General features: G+C 28.3%; 2 protein-coding genes across 2 annotated transcripts; one reads left to right on the forward strand and one right to left on the reverse strand.

The window, feature by feature from the left end:
- Positions 1–2378: 2378 nt before the first annotated feature.
- LOC133039398 (auxin-responsive protein SAUR21-like) lies at positions 2379–2774 on the reverse strand. The gene has a single exon (XM_061118288.1). It carries the CDS (start codon positions 2772–2774, stop codon positions 2379–2381), a length of 396 nt encoding a protein of 131 aa, XP_060974271.1.
- A 6646-nt stretch (positions 2775–9420) lies between these two features.
- Positions 9421–15315, forward strand: LOC115695756 (peroxidase 15). The gene is made up of 4 exons (XM_030622839.2): positions 9421–9949; positions 10173–10370; positions 11292–11457; positions 14649–15315. The coding sequence occupies exons 1-4, from the start codon at positions 9731–9733 to the stop codon at positions 15119–15121; spliced, it is 1056 nt and encodes a 351-aa protein (XP_030478699.2). The 5' UTR covers positions 9421–9730; the 3' UTR covers positions 15122–15315.
- Positions 15316–19551: the final 4236 nt, after the last annotated feature.

Consider the following 19551-nt stretch of genomic DNA (forward strand, 5'->3'; position numbering starts at 1 on the left):
TCCCAGTTATTTTGTGTATTGATAAAATAAAGCTTAATTTAATATTATGGTGCCAAGTACTATAACAGGTATTATATATATGTACTGTTGTTGATATATACTTTAATATTACGTTCTATACATTATAATTTAACAAATATATAACATAAGAAACCATTAATTATTTACAATATACATAGCATTGGAGATCTTAAAGTATCTACTAACAATGCTCATTTATTTTAAAAGGCAAATTACAAAACAATTATATATAAATATACATTTTTGAGAGGGCTATATGTACAGCCCCTCGGTCAATGTGAAAAACTATGTATATATAAATAAGTTGATGTTAGGTGTAATGTACATTATTAAGTTTAATTAGGTGATGTTAACTCAAGTGACCATAGAAAGGTGTGTGTGTTGGAGGTTCTGGGTTCAAATTCTAAATTATGCATTGTGTAATATATAAACGCTTAAATTAAAAAAAATGTTAAGTAAAATATATGTATGTTTAATTTTTTGTTAGTTAGATAATGTATCTTTTTTTAATTTTTGAAATAAGGTTTGAAATTTTAATCTTTGAAGATTTTTTTAGTTTGCGGCTACATTAGTGTGCCATTTAAATGTGATTATATATATACCTATTTTATATGTACAATAAAATTCAAGTGAGATATTGTGGTGAATCATTATGTACGCCCAATTAATTGAGCGAAATTATCTCTTATTTTAATTCAAAATTAAACTAACAAATTTAAAAATATGGTTATAAAAATATCTACATTAATATTTTAAATATTTTAAATTAAAATTGAAATTTCCTTGTATAAAGTATTTACCTAATTTTTATTTTTAAATATATATAATAAAATTATAAAATTAATGAAGAATATTCTGTTAAGTAATAGTATATTTTGTTAAAGTTAACATAGAAAATTAAAAAATAGTACCGTTAAACCAAAAATTTCGTTACATAGACACATTTTTATATAGAATAGATATTTAGTTGAAGATATTAATATTTCATCTTACAATTATATATGTTGGTTGGCTTCGTAACTTAAAATTATTTTCAATTTTTAAAAATAGAAAGTAGATTTTAAAAATTAATAGGGTGTGTTTGGCTAATTTTTTTAAAAATAGTTTTCTAAAAATTGAGTTACAAAAAAATTAGAAAACAGAAAACATTAAAATGTTGTTTCTATTTTATAAAATAATTTTTATTTTTTTTATCTAACATATTCTTCTTTACCTTTTCACTCACATTGGACCGGACCTGGGCCCAAACTCTAAACCCAAACTTGGACCCTGTACCTGGACACGGACCCAAACCCGAACCTCGAACCTAGACGTGCGACCTAAACCCGAACCTGGACCTGGACTCGGACACAGACCTAGTAGCTCTGGGATCGACCCGACCTCGGACTTGGACATGGCCTAGGGACCGACTCGACCCTACCCTGGATCCCGAACCTCGAGGCCGAACCCGGACCTGGCCCCAGACCTCAGACACGGGTTGGGTCTGGGGTCCAGGTCCGAGTTTGGGTTCGAGTCTACGATTCGGGTTTGGGTCTAGGTCTAGGGTTAGGTCTGAGGTGGGCTAGGTTCATATCATCATAGTATGGTGTAGAATATTAAAATTTTTTTGAGTAAAAATAAATTTAAAATAATTTTAAAAAACATAAGTCAAACACCATTAAATTTTTAATATAACAAAAAATTATTTTTTATTCCCACTACTACTAGTTTTTTGAAAACTGAAGTCAAACATCCTCTTGATTTCTTATTTTTCTGATAAAGAGTTTTTAATTTATTAAAATAATATTCTTGAAAGTAAACTATAGAACATAAATGATGACATTTAATTCAAATGGAGGTACATTGCAAAATGAAATGGCCCTAGCTATATAGCCTGCTGGCTCAGACTAAGAATATTCAATTGCCCACCCACCAATTCATGACCTCCCATATATTAGCAAATTTATATATAATAAACTAAAAAAATTATTATTATAGCAAAACACAGCAATTATGTACTTTCATAAATAATTAAAGGATGTAAATAATGGTCCAACAATAATATTAATTAGACAGAATGATAATTAAACTAATATACCATTATTATATACATGACATAATTAAAATTAATTATTATATATTCAAGTCATTATACATAGTAGAACCAAGTCATGATTACATGATGTTTATATATATAAAAAAGAAAACAAGCTAGTGCTACATATATATATATAAATAATAATAATATTAAAAAAAATAGTGAATACATTATCTTATGTCACCCTTGAAACTTGAAACTCTAATTTGTGTAAAATAATAATTAATTAAACCATATAATTATCCAAATAATTAGCCTAAAACCTCTAAAAATATACATTCTATGTAGTGCTCACAAGGTGTTTGCTCATTTGTCTGAGAGAGAATTGTAGTTGAATTTTTTGTGAACAAAACTGATAATCTTCATTGGGGTTTTGTTTAGTACTCATCCTTTGGTGATTTTTATTACTACCCAAACGAGAAGTGAGAGTGAGGAAGATATGTTCTGAGCAAGGAATGGTGAGTCCTCCCATGGGATGACTATATCCATATTCTTCCACAGCTTTACTCAACAAAGCTCTAAACTCATGGTGATTCAAATACGAAACCGGAATCACGAAACGTTTCTTTTGTACTTCATCTCCAACGTAAACTGCACAACACCCCTTTGGAACACTTGAACTATTATTACTAGTCTTTTTTTTCAAAAGTTTCTTTGCATGAACTATAATAGCCATAATAATAATAATATTGATGATGAACAAAGAGAATAAGTATATTGATGAAGAGATCACAATTGATGAAGCTATATATATCTATTTTTTGTATGTATATTATATAGATGGATTTTAATATATATATATATAGTTTGTAGTTGTGTGTGTATAACGCGTGTATGGAAACGAGTCACATATGGGTCCAAGTGATGAGTCATAAAGACTTAGTTTTGTGTCATTCTTACTTGAAATGTGTAAAATATGAATATAGAACTACTTTTATAGGTTGTAAAGAATATATATAATAATGTAATTATAAAGTTATGATCTTTTTTTTTTGAAGTTGGGATGGGCCATCTTATCTTTTTGAGATTTTTAGTGATGAATTGATTGAAACATGTTTGTGGTAGTGGGGGCCAGCCAGGCCCATAAATATATATGGTTAGTAATAATAATAATGGAACAAGTGGTACGTACTACGTTTGTACGGTTCGTCCTTATATTATCTAATAATATTATAGATGAGTGTGTGAACCGTACAATATCAGTACCTTGTTTTATTATATTGTTAAATTATTATCACTGCATCAAAATTAGATCATGATGTTTACTATATATAGTGTTTTTTCACAATTTATTTTACTTCATTTAGTATCAATATTTATTAATTAGTTTACCATTTAATGAAAAATGGTATATATATTTTTTTATGTCCAAGAAACTTCTCTCGATATAAATGGTTTTAGTTTGTTATTTTTTAATAGAAAAGAAGAGGAGGAAGAAAATCGATGATGATGATGGAGAAGTTACTCATGACATTTTATATTAAAGATTTATATATTGTTTTGTTTATAGTTTTTTTTATATTATAATAATCAAGTCAAGATCAATAAATTATAAACACACATCAAAATTGATTGTAGCAAAATATATATATATTTTTTTCACAATTATTAATTTATTTTTAAATTCCTTAATAAAAAAACCATGAAAAATGTATAGCTTTAAATTTCAAACTTAAGTCAACACATATAAAGACCTTATAAAAGGAAAGTATATGGATGTAACTAGCTAGCTGGACTGGAGTAGTAGCCAATGAAATTAATGCTACTCGTTTACATTATTGAAAATATATATATAGTACACATTTAGGCACGTTCATAAATTAAGTTAAGCTCATTTCATCAATTAATCATATATTGATATAAATTTATATATATATATATATATAGTAATTAGCAAAGCAGTGCATGTGACAATGTTCTGTGCAGTGTTCGACGAAATTAATAAGTACAGAATATGAATTAAGTTTATTAAACGCGTATTGAGAGGTACGATGTCATGTGTGTATATATATATATAAATATATGTGTTATAGTGATAATTTGATAGGTTGAATGGAAACACAACTGCTAGCTAGCTGGGCCAAAATATATTATTATATATATTTTATCATCTCATAATTAGTTACAAATTTAAAACTGTGTATTATAATTTATATAATATAAATTATTTAGATACCATAAGACTAAATAAGACAAATAAATTTCAAACAAATATTTATAATTTGTCGGTGAGATTAGTTAAGTAGTTATATGTCAATGTGAAACCTCTATATATATAAATGTGGAATATAATATATATATATATATATATATATATATACAGTTGGAATTTTCGGATGAGATGATGAATGAGTGTGGAAGTAGAGATTGTAGTACGTACGTAATTAGGATAAGAGTGAGAAAAGAAAGAGACCCTAGCTAGTAAGCTTCTTAATTGGTTACATGAGTCATTTTCATGCATGCATGATAATATGCCTTGTACTCAGAGCCGGCCCTGAAACAAAGTGGGCAACAGGAAAAAAAAAATTTGAGCCCTTATATTAGAAAAAATATGTATCTTTTAAAATCAGTAAAAATATATATATAATTTTTTAAAAAAAATAAAATTTTGGGCCCCTGAACTGGGTGGGCTCTAGGCACAGGTCTAGTCCACCTATACCCAGAGTCGACCCTCCTTGTACTACTATAAAGGCCAAGGGGAAAGGGATATATATACTGACTTCCTCCAAGGGAGCTTAAAAAGCACTTTGCATTTATTAATTTATTATTATTATTATTATTATTATTATTATTATTATTATTACATCATTAAAATAATATATTAATTGATGTTATTCATTTAAATAAAAATAAATGAGAGATGATAAAATGAAAGAAGAAACAAATAGTTAAATAAGTTTGAGAGAATAATCGATCGATGTTAATGGCTGAAAATTCTATCAACAATGGTCTTGAGTATTAGTGGAAAGAAAATTAATAAACTCATAATAAACAATGGTCTTGAGTATTGTTCAAGCATGTTCAAGGATTTATGTGTCAAAGAAGGCATAGCAAGGCATCATACAGCTCAAAAGACCCCTCAACAAAATGGCATTGTAGAGAGAATGACTAGAACACTCATAGAAAGAGTGAGATGCATGCTGAGTGGAGCTGGTTTGGAAAGACAATTTTCGGGTGAGGTAGTTAAAACTACTTGTTACTTGGTAAATAGGTGTCTATCTACTGTAATTGAATTTTTGACACCTAAAGAGAAATATGGACTAGAAGAGCTCGTAGTTGTGATCACCTGAAGGTGTTTGGATGTTCGGCCAGGATAAACTATAACCAAGAGCAATGAATTTTTTATTTCTAGGCTATTGAGATAGAGTGAAAGGCTATAAGCTTTGGTGTCTTAAACTAGGATTTAAAAGATGCATCATCAGCATAGATGTCATCTTTAATGAAATGGACATGTCTACGGAACTACAGAAGAAAACAGACACACAAGCTATGGATAACAATCGACAGGTTTAGATTCAACTTGAAAATGGCACAAATGAATATGAAATGAGGATAAATTAATCTACATGCATTGAACCTTCTACAGCATCTCAAGGTGAACTTGTGACATATCAACTTCCCAGAGATAGAAAAAGAAGAGAGATTTACTCTCTTGATATATGGGGCTTTTTTGAACTAGCTAACTTCACTGGGTTTGCTTTATTAGTGGTAGATGAGATTGAAATTGTAGAGCCAACATCCTACAAGGAAGCTATAAATAGCAGAGATGGCGCCAAGTGGCTCCTTATAACTCAAGAATAAATGACATCTTTTATCAAGAACAAGATCTGGTGATAGGCTAGTTTTATTAGGTTTATTTTATGAAGTATTTAGAGGTGTGTTTCAATTGATTATATTCATTTCGTGCATAATTATGCTTGTTTTCTACTTATTTCAAGTCTAAAAGGTAAAATTCATAATATGAATTGAAAATAAGAAGAAACATGTTAAATGAGACGAGTATAATTAATTTATCATAGAATTTGAAGTTCTATGATATAATGGCATAAAAGATTCTAAGTTTTGGATATTCAACACAATTCGTTTGTGATCAAAAATTAAGTCTCATGATTCAAGCCAATTTTTGACTATGATGCGTTCACTTTAAGGAAAAATATTGTAAATAAAAGTTATAAATCTCTCTTTCAGCTTTTAAAAACATCTTGAATGGTCTAATTATGAGCAAAACTGCACTTGTTAAACCATTTTCTAAGTTCTTATATGTATTCAAGAAGCTCCACATTAACATTTCTTTTACTGAAGTCTTAGAATGTTTAGTTATGTAAAATTTATAAAAGATATTTTGTCTAAGAAAAGAAAGATAGAAGACTATGAAATTGTGGCCCTCACTGAAGAATGAAGTGCGCCATTTTGCAAAAAAAAAAAAAATTACCTTAAAAGCTTCGTGATTCAAGCAGCTTTACCATTTCTTGTATCATTGGGAAGTTTGAATGTAATCACTCTTTGATTTGGGTGCAAGTATTAATATGATATCTTTATTTGTGTTCAGAAAACTTGGTTTGGGGGAAGCAAGGTGCAACACCCTACTAGCTTAAGTACGTTACAATGTTTTCTTAATTACTGTGCTAATATTTGTTAATCAAAGGGTTTTCATCACAAAAGTGTGTTTAATAAAAAAATTTATAATAAATAAAACTTTAAACATGGATCATATTTAAAAAGTGTTTGCAAAACTTGAGACCCCAAAATCTATTTTTCAAACATAGACAAAAGACAATATAACAAAAGTGTCGTCTAGTGATAAACAAAATTAAGCTCGTTCATTTTCGAAGATCATGACCCTCTAGGTTTAACTGTCCGGATATGTACAATCTTCACTAAGCTCTCCACTAACTGATGCTCAGTCTTAGCTTTGCCTTTACCTACACATGAAACATAATTGTGAGTCAACAGACCCAATAAAAAAACATAAAACATGCAATATATATGTATGAATGGTAATTAGCCTCCCATACACCTAATTATCGCAAGTCTACTATCCGCATCCAACGCGTATAATTAAGTCATGAACATTCTTAATTATAGTACGATTAACATAATATTAGCCTATATACTCAACACTCTAGTTGTGCTGATGTGATAACATCAATCCATACTATAATTATAAATGATCATAGTACCAACCTATACTCGGCACTCTAATCGTATTGATATAGTAGCATCAATTCGTACTTTACTGTATTGCCAAATATATATTGCTGGTATCTAGGTGCAATTCTATGTAAACTAATACCGCTCTTATTGATATATTATCTAATTGACAATATTTACTATCTGATACGCTATAGGTATGTAAATGTAACTTTATGTATATACATACATACTCCTATCTCTAGTATACTAGATAAGTGGTATTATAAAATATATATGTATATCTAAAACATGTACATATGAGGCAACTTTTCTCCTCTTATATAACGTCTTTATTGATCTTTATGGATGCGTGGTCTTCCCTCTTACAATGGTAAGGGAAGATCTGATACTTGTTCCCATTTTATGATATATTGTCAATTCAAATGCTGAACTTTCATAGCAGAAATTCTCATATTAGCAAGATACGAGTCCTTTATGCAAAAAAGTCCTACTTTATGAGTTTCTTGTGAATAAAAAACTATTGGTTATAAACTTTCAGCCCACTTAAAGTAAGGCCCATAAGACTAGGGCACCACTTGTTGGAGGAAGTACACATACACACTGCCAAAATTTCTTGGAGATAACATTTATTTAGGGAAATTTTCAAAAATACTGGAATTTGGGTTAACTTTTACAAAAATATTGTCGCACGGAAATCTTTTCCAAAATACTGTGTTTTTATAAAACACCAGTAAAACACAAAGCAGAATAGCTCAAAAAAACAGTAGAACACCTAAAAAACACCAGTAGAACACCAGTAAAAACTTAACACAGTATACTGCAGTATGAAACTTATAAAAAAATATAGTAAAAAAGTAAAAAATTCCGCCTGACAATATTTTTGTAAAAAAATGAGAAAAGTTAGTATACCATGTAAATTTTCCTTTATTTATAGCATGAACCACGTTAAAATTTTTGTGCATTCTTTTACCTAAATCCACAGCTTTAATTAGATTATGTTATATATATATTTGGCTAACCAGGATTTTTTCCCTTTAGCTTTTGACATGTACTAAATTATGCATGATCCTAAACTTTTAAGTCATTAAAAATTTCTCATTGTTGGATTTAGAGACTTTTATCTTTTAGTAAGAAAAGTCTGACATTGATGAAAGTTCAGGAGACACGATTTTGTATATGTCAAAGTTTGAGGGACATGATTATTTGATTGATACATATCAAAGTAGCATGATTTAGTACATAAACAATCGGTGAATTAGTAAAATTGAATGAAATTAAACAAAAGTCCTTAAATGTCTCAATAGTTGATGAGGAATTTTTAACGGTCAAAAAAATTTAAGAACATAATTTGGTACATGTCAAAATTTAGAGAGTAAAAATCATAATTAGCCTATATATTTTACAATTAATTAAAAATTCAGTTTACATTTTCTATTTGAAATTATATTTTGTTAACCAATAAATTAATTAATTAATAATGAAAATACTAGAGGTACTTTTCGCTATATTGATTATTTTTTTTCACTAAAATTTGATTTCTAGTACTATATATTGATGATCTATAACACTTGGGCCAATGAAATAACAATGTTAACTTCTTGTACTAATTAACCTATCTATACAACAAGATAAAGGGTAGTTTTAAAATTATTAAAATGTAAGTATATTTTTTAAAAGATTATTTTTTTATTTGGGTCTTGGGTGGGCCTTAAAAACAGGCTTAAATTATTTTACGTAGGGCACAAGAAATATAAGAGTATATATATTGACAAATTTATGGTTGATGTGGTGTGGGTATATGTGAATTAAGATATATTTAGGTTATCTTAATATTATTTTTATATAAAAAGGAAGACTTTATTAAAATTATAGTCTTGATCGCTAATTATAATTAATACACATATCATTAATAAATCATTGTAAATTATTATAGTTAATAAGCTCTTAAGACCCTTTCAACCTAGTGGAATATTTTTAGAGAATCATAGCATCGATGTATTGTTTAATTATTAATAACAAACGACTTTTGGAGCAAAAAAAGGGAAGAAATTAATAATTAAAGTACTATTCAATAATTAATATTTTTTTTGTTTGATAGTTATTAATAGGTGTGATTTGTCACATATTTAATTATTCGGATTAATTGGATTAATTTGTGTTTCTTTGATGCTTCACTGCATATTTATTTTTTAGTTAAAGGTTCTACTAGATTATTCTTTCTTGTTTGACTAAACGACACGATTGATTTGGTTATATTGTTGATTCAAATAAAGTAATATATATAATGGATTATTGTTTAATTTGTTTATTATTAATAGAAATTTTTATTTTTCTCAAAAAATAATTGAGGAAATTAATTAAATTACTAGACAAAGACTTTTCAACACATGCACTTAATCTTGTTACTATAAATTAAAGCAATAATTATTGATATTTTCTTCATTAAATCTTTTTCTCTCTAGTGTTAATTACAAGAAAATGATGAGTGGCTTAAGTTTATTGTATGTAGTTTTGATTATTGGAGGAATATTATCACCTAGTTCATCATATGGTCAATTAAGCACAACATTTTACGACCAAACATGTCCAAATGTTACCAATATTATAGAAGATATTGTTGCTGATGTTCTCAACAATTCCGATCCTCGAATCGGTGCTAGCCTCATCAGGCTTCATTTCCACGATTGTTTCGTCCACGTAAGTAAAACGCTACAATTTTTCTTTGTTAAGGGCAAGAATTAGTTTTTCTCGTTGTGCGTCGTGTCGTAGCGATATAATCCCTTTTTCATGACACAATTTTAAGTAAAAAATATCTACTATAACTACAATATATACAAAATTATTTCTCTATTTCTCTTACTAGAGAATTCACTTATATTTTGTACATAAATATATACATATATGCATGGATGATATGCAGGGTTGTGATGGATCAGTGTTGTTGGATAATGACACAACAAATGGGATAGTGAGTGAGAAAGATGCTGGCCCAAACCAAAACTCAATTAGAGGATTTGAGGTTGTTGATAGAATCAAGGCTGCCTTAGAACAAGCTTGCCCTCAAACTGTTTCATGTGCTGATCTTCTAACGATTGCCTCTGAACGATCTGTTTATCTGGTATAATTTAATAAATAATAATAATTCATTATTTATTGTCATAACAATATTGATTATTTATTATATGTATAAGTCAAATCTCCCACCTCTCCCACTTGTTTATTCTTTTTATTATATATCTAGCTATATATTTAGAACAATTATTACAATTAAATAATATATATAAATAGTGTTCATATTTGAACTATTTGAGTTATTAATTATTATGAATTAAATTAATGTCTTCATGAGCCATCTATTAATTAGAACTCAAATAATATTTCATATATGAGGAAATAGAAATAATTTAAACAAAATACTTCTGCTACTCCTATATCTAATCTAAACTTTATAAAAAACTAACAATGTTTATTCTTAATTTTATGTATGCACAATAAATAATATCTATTTATCCTTTTTTTTTAAATGATCTATTTATCCTTAATTACCAAAAAAAATCTATTTATATAGATAAACTCTTTTTCTTTGGAAATATGCATACACATTAAAGTTTTACTTTTTGCTAAATTAAAATATTGTGTACTTAATTAGTTATTATATATTAAAATAAATATATTTTGGTATATAACTAAATGAAAAAATATTTTTAGAGATTATTTCACAAATATACAAAAACAATAAAAGAATTACAAAAAATATAGTTTTATAGAATTTTAAATTTTTACGATTTTAATGATTTTATATACGAAAAATACGACATTCTGATGTATTTTTATATTGTACTCTTGTTAATTTAGTTATTAATTTTTTATTATTTGTATGTTATTTTTTTTTTCATTTTAATGTTGTTTGGATATTATTTTTGTGTTACTGTTATGTAAAATTTTTTGTTGTATGTATAGAATAGTGTAAAAAAGTAAATAATAATTTTTTTTTATATAAAAAATAATATTTTATGTAATTATGGCTATATAAAAATAGGCAGGTGGTCCGAGATGGAGGAACCTATTAGGAAGAAGGGATGGAAGAATAGCAAATCAGACAGGTGCCAACATCTTGCTTCCATCTCCTTTTGTAACCCTAGACGTACTTAAGTCCAAATTCATGGATAAGGGTCTCGACTCAACTGACCTAGTTGCCCTATCAGGTAATAATTAATTCATTATTAACTTAATTATTACTACTTTATATAATATGAAAAATGCTAAAGGGCATCAGTGGTTCTTAGCACCCTCCTATGTGTCAATATTGCTATTGGTCCAACTAAGTATCGAGTCCCATATAATTTAATATAATAGCTTTTAGGAAATATCGCTAACCAATTGCAACGCGACATGTCGAGAAGGTGTTAGGCACCACCACTAATGCCTAATAGCAATGCTCATATAATATTAACTAACTCATCATCATGCAACTATTATTTATTTATTAATTAATTAATGTACTTTATAATATATAATTAAAACTATAGAACGATATATAGATCGACTAATTCAACCTTTTTAAAATTATGCAATTTATTTTTTTCAATGAAACTTCAATATAAAACTATATATTTGTAAACATTTGAAAAATATAATATATATAGTCAATGGCATGACATGCACACAACTAAGTATAATAGCTAATCTTATCTAGAGCAAAATTAAATTTTATTTAATTAACAATCTTTTTATTAAATTATCATTAAAGAATTATCCTTTAGAGGGTCAAAATTTCGTTGGAATGCTCTAGGCACATGGGAGCCAAATTTTAGAAAGAAAAAAATAATTAATATATTGATTTTTTCTTAGATAATGTATATTTTTCTTTAATTTCTAATAAGAACATAGTGTTCTTCCCTTTAAAATTATTATTATTATTAGGGTAATTAATTTGAAGTATAAATATATTTAAGTTTAACTTTTAATTGTAAATAAATACTTAAGTTTAATTTTTGGTGGTAATAATATTTAAGTTATAATTCTAGAATTTTTATAAGTAAATTGGCAATCCTGGTTGGTTCAAATCATTAAATTTTTATTATTTTAAAAAATAGTTTAAATATGTCAATAAAAAAATTAGACGTAGATATAATGATTTAACATTTAACTATTAGGTACCTACAGAATTCCAGAAATATAATTTAGATATTATTACCTTCAAAAATTAAACTTAAATATTTATTTATGACGAGTTAACTTAACCATTGGAATATTTTTATTATATGTTTTGGCCACTTCAGACTTTTTGATCACTTCATTTGGGCAATACCAATCTTTGTTCTTAGCTCGGTCTATTGATCAAGGCCCACCCTGGATGTTAGGGAAATTTGATTTTCTATGCTTAGAAAATCAAAAAATTTGATTTTTAAACCAAAAATTTAAAACCTAAAAAAACTATTCCTTTTTTTTCAAAACCCCAAAAATACCCCCCTCACAATATTCTCTCTCTGCATCATCTCTCTCTCCCTCTATCTCACCCCAACCGCCCACCCTCACCCGAACCACCCTCACCCACCCACGTCAACCCCAACGCCGATCACCACCCTCACCCCCGTCGACCACGACCCCAACCCCTCCGACCCCAACCCCAACCCGAAAGAGCAACCCCGCCTACGAAACTTTTTTTTTTTTTTTCCTGCGATTTGAGAGAGGGAAGAAGACAAAGGTCCGATGGTCGGACCTTGGGGGTCCGATGGTCGGACCCATCGGACCCCCAAGGTCCGACCATCGGACCTTTGAATTTTTTTTTTTTTTTTTTTTTTTTTGCAATTTTGGAGAGGGAGGAAGAAAGGGTCAGATGGTCGGACCTTCGGGTCCGATGGGTCCGATGGTCGGACCCATCGGACCGAAGGTCCGACCGACTTTAATTTTTTTTTTTTTTTTTTCCCTGCGATTTGAGAGAGAGGGGAAGAGAGAGGTCCGTTGGTCGGACCTTGGGGTCCGATGGGTCCGATTGGTCGGACCCCATCGGACCCCATGGTCCGACCATCGGACCTGGGGTGTGGGATTATTGGGACCGGCTAGATAGAGAGAGAAAGAGAGATAGTTTTAGTTTGGGGGTATTTTTGGGGTTTTGAAAAAAAAGGTATAGTTTTTTTAGGGTTTTAATTATTGGTTTAAAAATCAAATTTTTTGATTTTCTAAGCATAGAAAATCAAATTTCCCGGATGTTATTGGGCCCTTAGGAAAATTCAAATTATTGTATTTTAAAGGAGAGTTTTTGTATTATTATGATTTGAAGATACGAGTTTACAAAAATGTTACTTTTTTTCCAAAAAAGTTAATTTATGGAAATTTGTTTGTTTTTTTTTTTTTTTGAGAAAAAGTTAAAAAAAAAGGTTTTTTTTTTTATATTATTTTACACTTTAAAACAGTTTTCTTTTTATTTTTACGGAATTCTACATAAAAATATCTATTGTAACTAACGGAGTAACCTAAATCGCAACTAAAATCTATATAGCAATCCATATAGAAACTATCGAAGAAACCACATCAAACCCAACCGCAAATTAAAAAAAAAAAAGTTAAAAAATACATATACATATATGTATATATGATGTAATTTTCCTAAAAAAATAAGTGAAACTGTACAAATTAATGGTTACAGAAAAACCATATTTTTACTTACATTGTATAAAACTCGTTTTTTTTTTTATTTTAAATGATAATTTTAAGAAATAACTCTTCGGCTAAGGTGCCACTAGGCATGGTCCTAGCCCAACCTTGACCTTACATTTGATGAAATGAAACTTTCATACATATATGATTTTTGGATTATTTCAAAAAAAAAAAAAAAAGAATAATAAAAACACATACATACAAACAATAAAATAAAATTAGAAAAATACGGTCGTCAGAATTTTAATTAATTTTACTGTTTTTAAAATTTTATTTTTGTAAAATAGGATTTTTAATGTATTTTTATGTTGTACATTATTTATTAGTTTTTGTTATTTGTATATTATATTTTGATGTTATTATGTTGTTATTTTTTTATTAATTTTATTTGATATTCTTATTTTTTTTTATGAGATACCGTAAAAATATAAAAAAATAAAAATAACATTAAACGTAAAAATGTAAAAAATTAAAAAAATAGCCGTTCATGTAATTTTTCCTATAATTTCTTATATATAATTATCAACAAAATTTTTTTAATTGTTATCAATTCTAACTAATAACGAAATGCATCTTGTTATGTTCTAAGTCTAGAGAATTTGTATTGTTTAATTAGATGAAGTTTTAATGTGATGAAAACTTGATTAAATTGGTATATTTAGGAATTTAATTAATAAAAAACCCTATGATATATACTATATATTTCTTAATTAATTTATGAATATTATTATTACAGGTGCTCACACATTTGGAAGGGGTCAATGTGGAGCCTTCAGTAACAGATTATTCAATTTCAACGACACAGGCTCTCCTGATCCAACCATAGAACAAAACTACTTAAAATTACTACAAGATCTATGCCCTGAAGGAGGAAACGTCTCCATCTTAACAGATATAGACCCTACCACACCAGATCAATTTGACAAAAACTATTATACAAATCTTCAACAACTCAAGGGCTTGTTCCAAAGTGACCAAGAGCTGTTTTCAACACCAGGAGCTGATACCATTGAAATAGTCAACAATTTTAGTGGGAATCAAACTGCTTTCTTTGAAAATTTTGTGATTTCCATGATCAAAATGGGGAATTTGAATCCAATTACTGGTTCTGATGGAGAAGTTAGATTGAATTGTAGAAAAGTTAATGATGTTGGTGATGGAGTTTCACTAATTGGATCAAGAAGTAAGAGTTCTGTTTTTGTTTCCTAATAAATATTTTATATATGAGATGATAAGATGTGACATTAACATATATGAATATTTCATATACATGTGTGTGTTCTGTGTTCACATATATTTAATGTACAATGTATTTGAATAAACTAATGGCATCAATTATACAAGCAAACAATGTTACTATATATTCAAATTTTGCTATTTACACAAATGATGTGAAATTGAGTCAGGTCAACTATATATGGCATGCAATCAAAAGAAAGAAAAAAAAACTATATGCTATGCAATCAAAAAGTAATAAAATATATGTTACGAGTTTTTTCATTTTTACACTTTAAAATAATTTTTTGAGACTTTAAGTGAAATAAAACCTAGGGGGAATTATAAAGCTAGCCCAAAAAAGAAAATAAAGATTGTTGGCCTACTGCTACAAATAAAAGATAATCACCTATACATACCAGAGAGATTGCGAGATCCCAAATGTTATGTTTATGATTGAATTCTCAAAAAAAATGCACTGATCTACTTTCTACTTATTTTGGCATCTAAACAAATTTTTTAGTTTAATTTTTTTTTATATTCGTGTGCATTATAATTATTTAAAATATCTTACATAACTTTGAAAAATTTAGAATAATTTATAATATTAATTAAAAGTAATTAAAAATAATCTATTTCACACAAGTATAAAATAAAATAGTCAGGAGTAGAACACATTGTTTGAACCCTATTTTTTGACGTGTTAAATTTTTTCAAATTTCTAAAATTTTTGCAGGATATTTTAAAAAATTATAACGTACATGACAAATGAGAAAAAATTTAACCAAAAAATTATTTCGGATACCAAATAAATAAGAGTACATGATCAGAGCTTCTATTTTAAAAGGTACATTTTTAAAGGGTGTATTGTAAAAAATTTCAAAAACTTTTATTGTATTTTTTGTTGATTAATTTTGTGTAACTTTTCGTGTTATAATGAGAGTTAGAGACTGAAAGTAGATGTATGCCCTCTTGGGAGCCAAATTATTAGTATAATTTTTAGAAGATATATCTTTCTTACTTATTATATGAATGATACGGTAAATAGTGGTATAAGTACTTAAAGTTTTGAGTTTGTAAGTGTTGGGTTTTATGCACTAAATAAAACTCAATTTCAATGTAATCTATTTTATTCAACATCAATAAAGAAACAGAAGTATTTTTCATTCATTTGTGTATGTTTTGGTTCACTTTATCAATTGCTTGTCTATTTGATTTATAAATTCATCTTAAACTCTTTTCACATACTTGATCCTGTTTATTGTGTTGTCATCACATTGGAAAGTAAACATGACTATGTGAATAAAGTTTCCTAGATTTATCAGACACAGGGTTTTACTGATATGATAATCTACAACAAGAGTTTACTTGCATTTGGAGAAATGCTATGTTCTTTCCAGAACATTGGTTAAAGTAAATGTCAGGTTGGATGCATGGAGTATGCATCGGAAGGGATCGATATTGAACTTTGACTTAGATTTAATTAAACTTACCGTAAAACCTATTCAAGTCAATATCGCCTAGTTGATCCTAGATCAAATGTTCTTAATCCTGTTATGATTAGGCTCAATCTTGAAAGACTATTCGTGTTCTTTATTTGTTAGTTAAGCCTACTTTTAGGTCAGGGTGATACGTACATTTTGGAAACACGGTAGTGCAATTGAGTGTGAGCGCTAACATAAACATGGAATCTATAGCTTCTATCTGGCGAATAGTAAGCAAAGGATGATCTCCTTCGAGCTTGACCAAACGAACATAAATGGTGGAGTACTCATTTCACATAAGCTGAAATATCATTTATACGTGGTCAAGTGTTTTAAGGATAAAATACATAGTAGGGTGTAACGGTAATCTAATCCTTTTATAGTGTAGATCATTCATATAGAGGATCATTGGTCAAATTAGGATTATAACAATGGATAACTAATGATGTGTCTATATGGTGGAACATATAGAGCATTATATATATATATACTGATAGTGAAATTCTAAGTTCTATGCGTGGATTCAACGAAGAATTAATAAGTTAGTGAATTTTAGTGATAAATTCTTGATCTACTTATTGGAAGCTCGGTTATATAGACCCATGGTCCCCGCACTAGTTGAGATAATATTGTTTGTAAGACTCATGTAATTGGTTTTGATTAATCAATTATAATTCTCAAGTTAGACTATGTCTATTTGTGAATTTTCACTAAGTAAGGGCGAAATTGTAAAGAAAGAGTTGTTAGGGGCATATTTGTTAATTATGATACTTTGTATGGTTCAATTAATAAATATGATAAATGACAATATTATTTAATAATTATTTATAGTTATTAAATAGTTAGAATTGGCATTTAAATGGTTGAATTAGAAAATTGGCATTTTTAAGAAAATCAGATACAAAAGTGATAAAACTACAAAATTGCAAAAAGTGAGGCCCAAATCCAACAAGCCATGGCCGGCCACTTTTTTAGCTATTATCCTCTAATATTTTCATTATTTTAATGCCAAATAATTCAAACCTAACCCTAGTGGAATGCTATAAAAAGGTAGTGAAAGCTTCAGGAAAATTACACTTTTCATTCAGAAAAACCTGAGCCTCTCTCTCTACCTTTGGCCCCTCTCTCTCTTCTTCCTTAGAATTTCGAAACCCCTTAGTGATTAGAGTAGTGCCCACACACAGCAAGCAATACCTCAATCATAGTGAGGAAGATCGTCAGCAAAAGGAGTTTTAGCATCAAAGATTCAGAGAAAGAGATCCAGGTTCAGATCTTGATAATACTCTGCGACAGAAAGGATACAAGGGTTAGAGATCTGAACGGAAGGAGTCATTTAATTTTGCTGCACCCAAAGTAAGGTTTCCTAAACTTTGTATGTGTTTATTTCACCGTTTTAGAAAGTTCATATTTAGGGTGTTAATCAACATACTTGTGAGTAGATCTAAGATCCTGGTAAAATAATTACCAACAGTAAGCTGCATAAATCTAATAATTTTTTTAGCGGCACAAGTACCTAATGTTTGTAAAACTGTAATTTTTCTCCAGTTTCCTCAGTATATACTCTGTTATTGTCTTAAACAGAGAACATATAAAGCCTAGATTCTATATCATTAGGTTTGAACAGAAAAATGTAGTGTTAGTTACTTTCAAATCTTCTTTTAATAAATTCAAAACGGGGTCTATACTGATAAAATTGGAGGAAAATTACAGTTTTGCAAATATTGAATACTCATACCGTTAAAAAAATCATTGAATTTATGCCGTTTACAAACTCAAAACTTTGAATACTTATTCAACAATTTATCCTTATATAAATGTCTATCTAGCTAATACCAATACTTTTTTTTGTTATGTCTTAATAGTTTTTGTTGCCTCAACAAAAGTACATCCTCTCATAAAAGAGGTAATTATATACTCTTGAAATTATATATTGTTTGACAAAGTGAGGATTAATTGTAAACTTTACTGTTTGTATATGGGCCACACAATATTCACTCTCTCATTTAAAGCAATAATATAATTATATAAATGATGGGAAGAAGAAAATGAGTAATAGAACAAACCAACAATGCAACCATTTTTCAAAACTTGCTTAATATATAAGCTAATTAATGTGAAAATGCATGTAATCAATTGGCTTTAAGTGTATATTTTTTCAGTTTTAACGGAATTGGCATGTTCACTAGTTTATAATATATACAATATGTATAGTTAGAACATAGATATTAATTCCACTATATTAAATATTCAAAAAAACCAAAATTATATTAACCTTACTCATTTCAATTTTCAAATCTGATACAATTGTCAAACTATTTATTCGATGAAGATCGACCTTAGAAGTTTGAATTTATGACTTAGAATACAAGATAACATGCAAGAATAATTGTAATTAGTTTTCCTTCTTTTCTTTTAAAAAGAATTATCTTGAAAAAGAAAATAAATTAATTAATTAGCTATAAGAATAAATCAAACCTATTAAATAATTTTGAAAATCAAATATAGGCGGGTCACTCTTGTGGATGCCTAAGGCTCCCAATAATGAGGCTTAAAAAGTAAAAAATAGCTTTAAAATATTTTCTTATTTTTTATTTATTTTTTATTTTTCCAGATAATACCATAATAAAAATTACAAAAACAATAAAATACAAGTTTATTGTATAAACAAACCTAATAGTTCCACATTTCTATTAAAAAAAAATCATAAGTTAGATTCTCTATTTCCAAAAAGTTTTTTTTTTTGTTTTTTTTTTTTTTTGTAAGAACACAAAAGAGTTCATTGAAACAGAAAATAGGGTATCACACCAGGGGACTCCTCCCTAATACAAAGACCATTGAAATTACCTTCAGCTCTAGCTAGCCTTCTTAGCAATAGAGTCTGCCATTGAATTGTCTAAGCGGGACACCGCCTCGCTTCCAGGGTCCTCGCCACCAACTGAG

The sequence above is a fragment of the Cannabis sativa genome, chromosome 6 (assembly GCF_029168945.1).
Source record: "Cannabis sativa cultivar Pink pepper isolate KNU-18-1 chromosome 6, ASM2916894v1, whole genome shotgun sequence".
Classification (NCBI taxonomy): Eukaryota; Viridiplantae; Streptophyta; class Magnoliopsida; order Rosales; family Cannabaceae; genus Cannabis; species Cannabis sativa.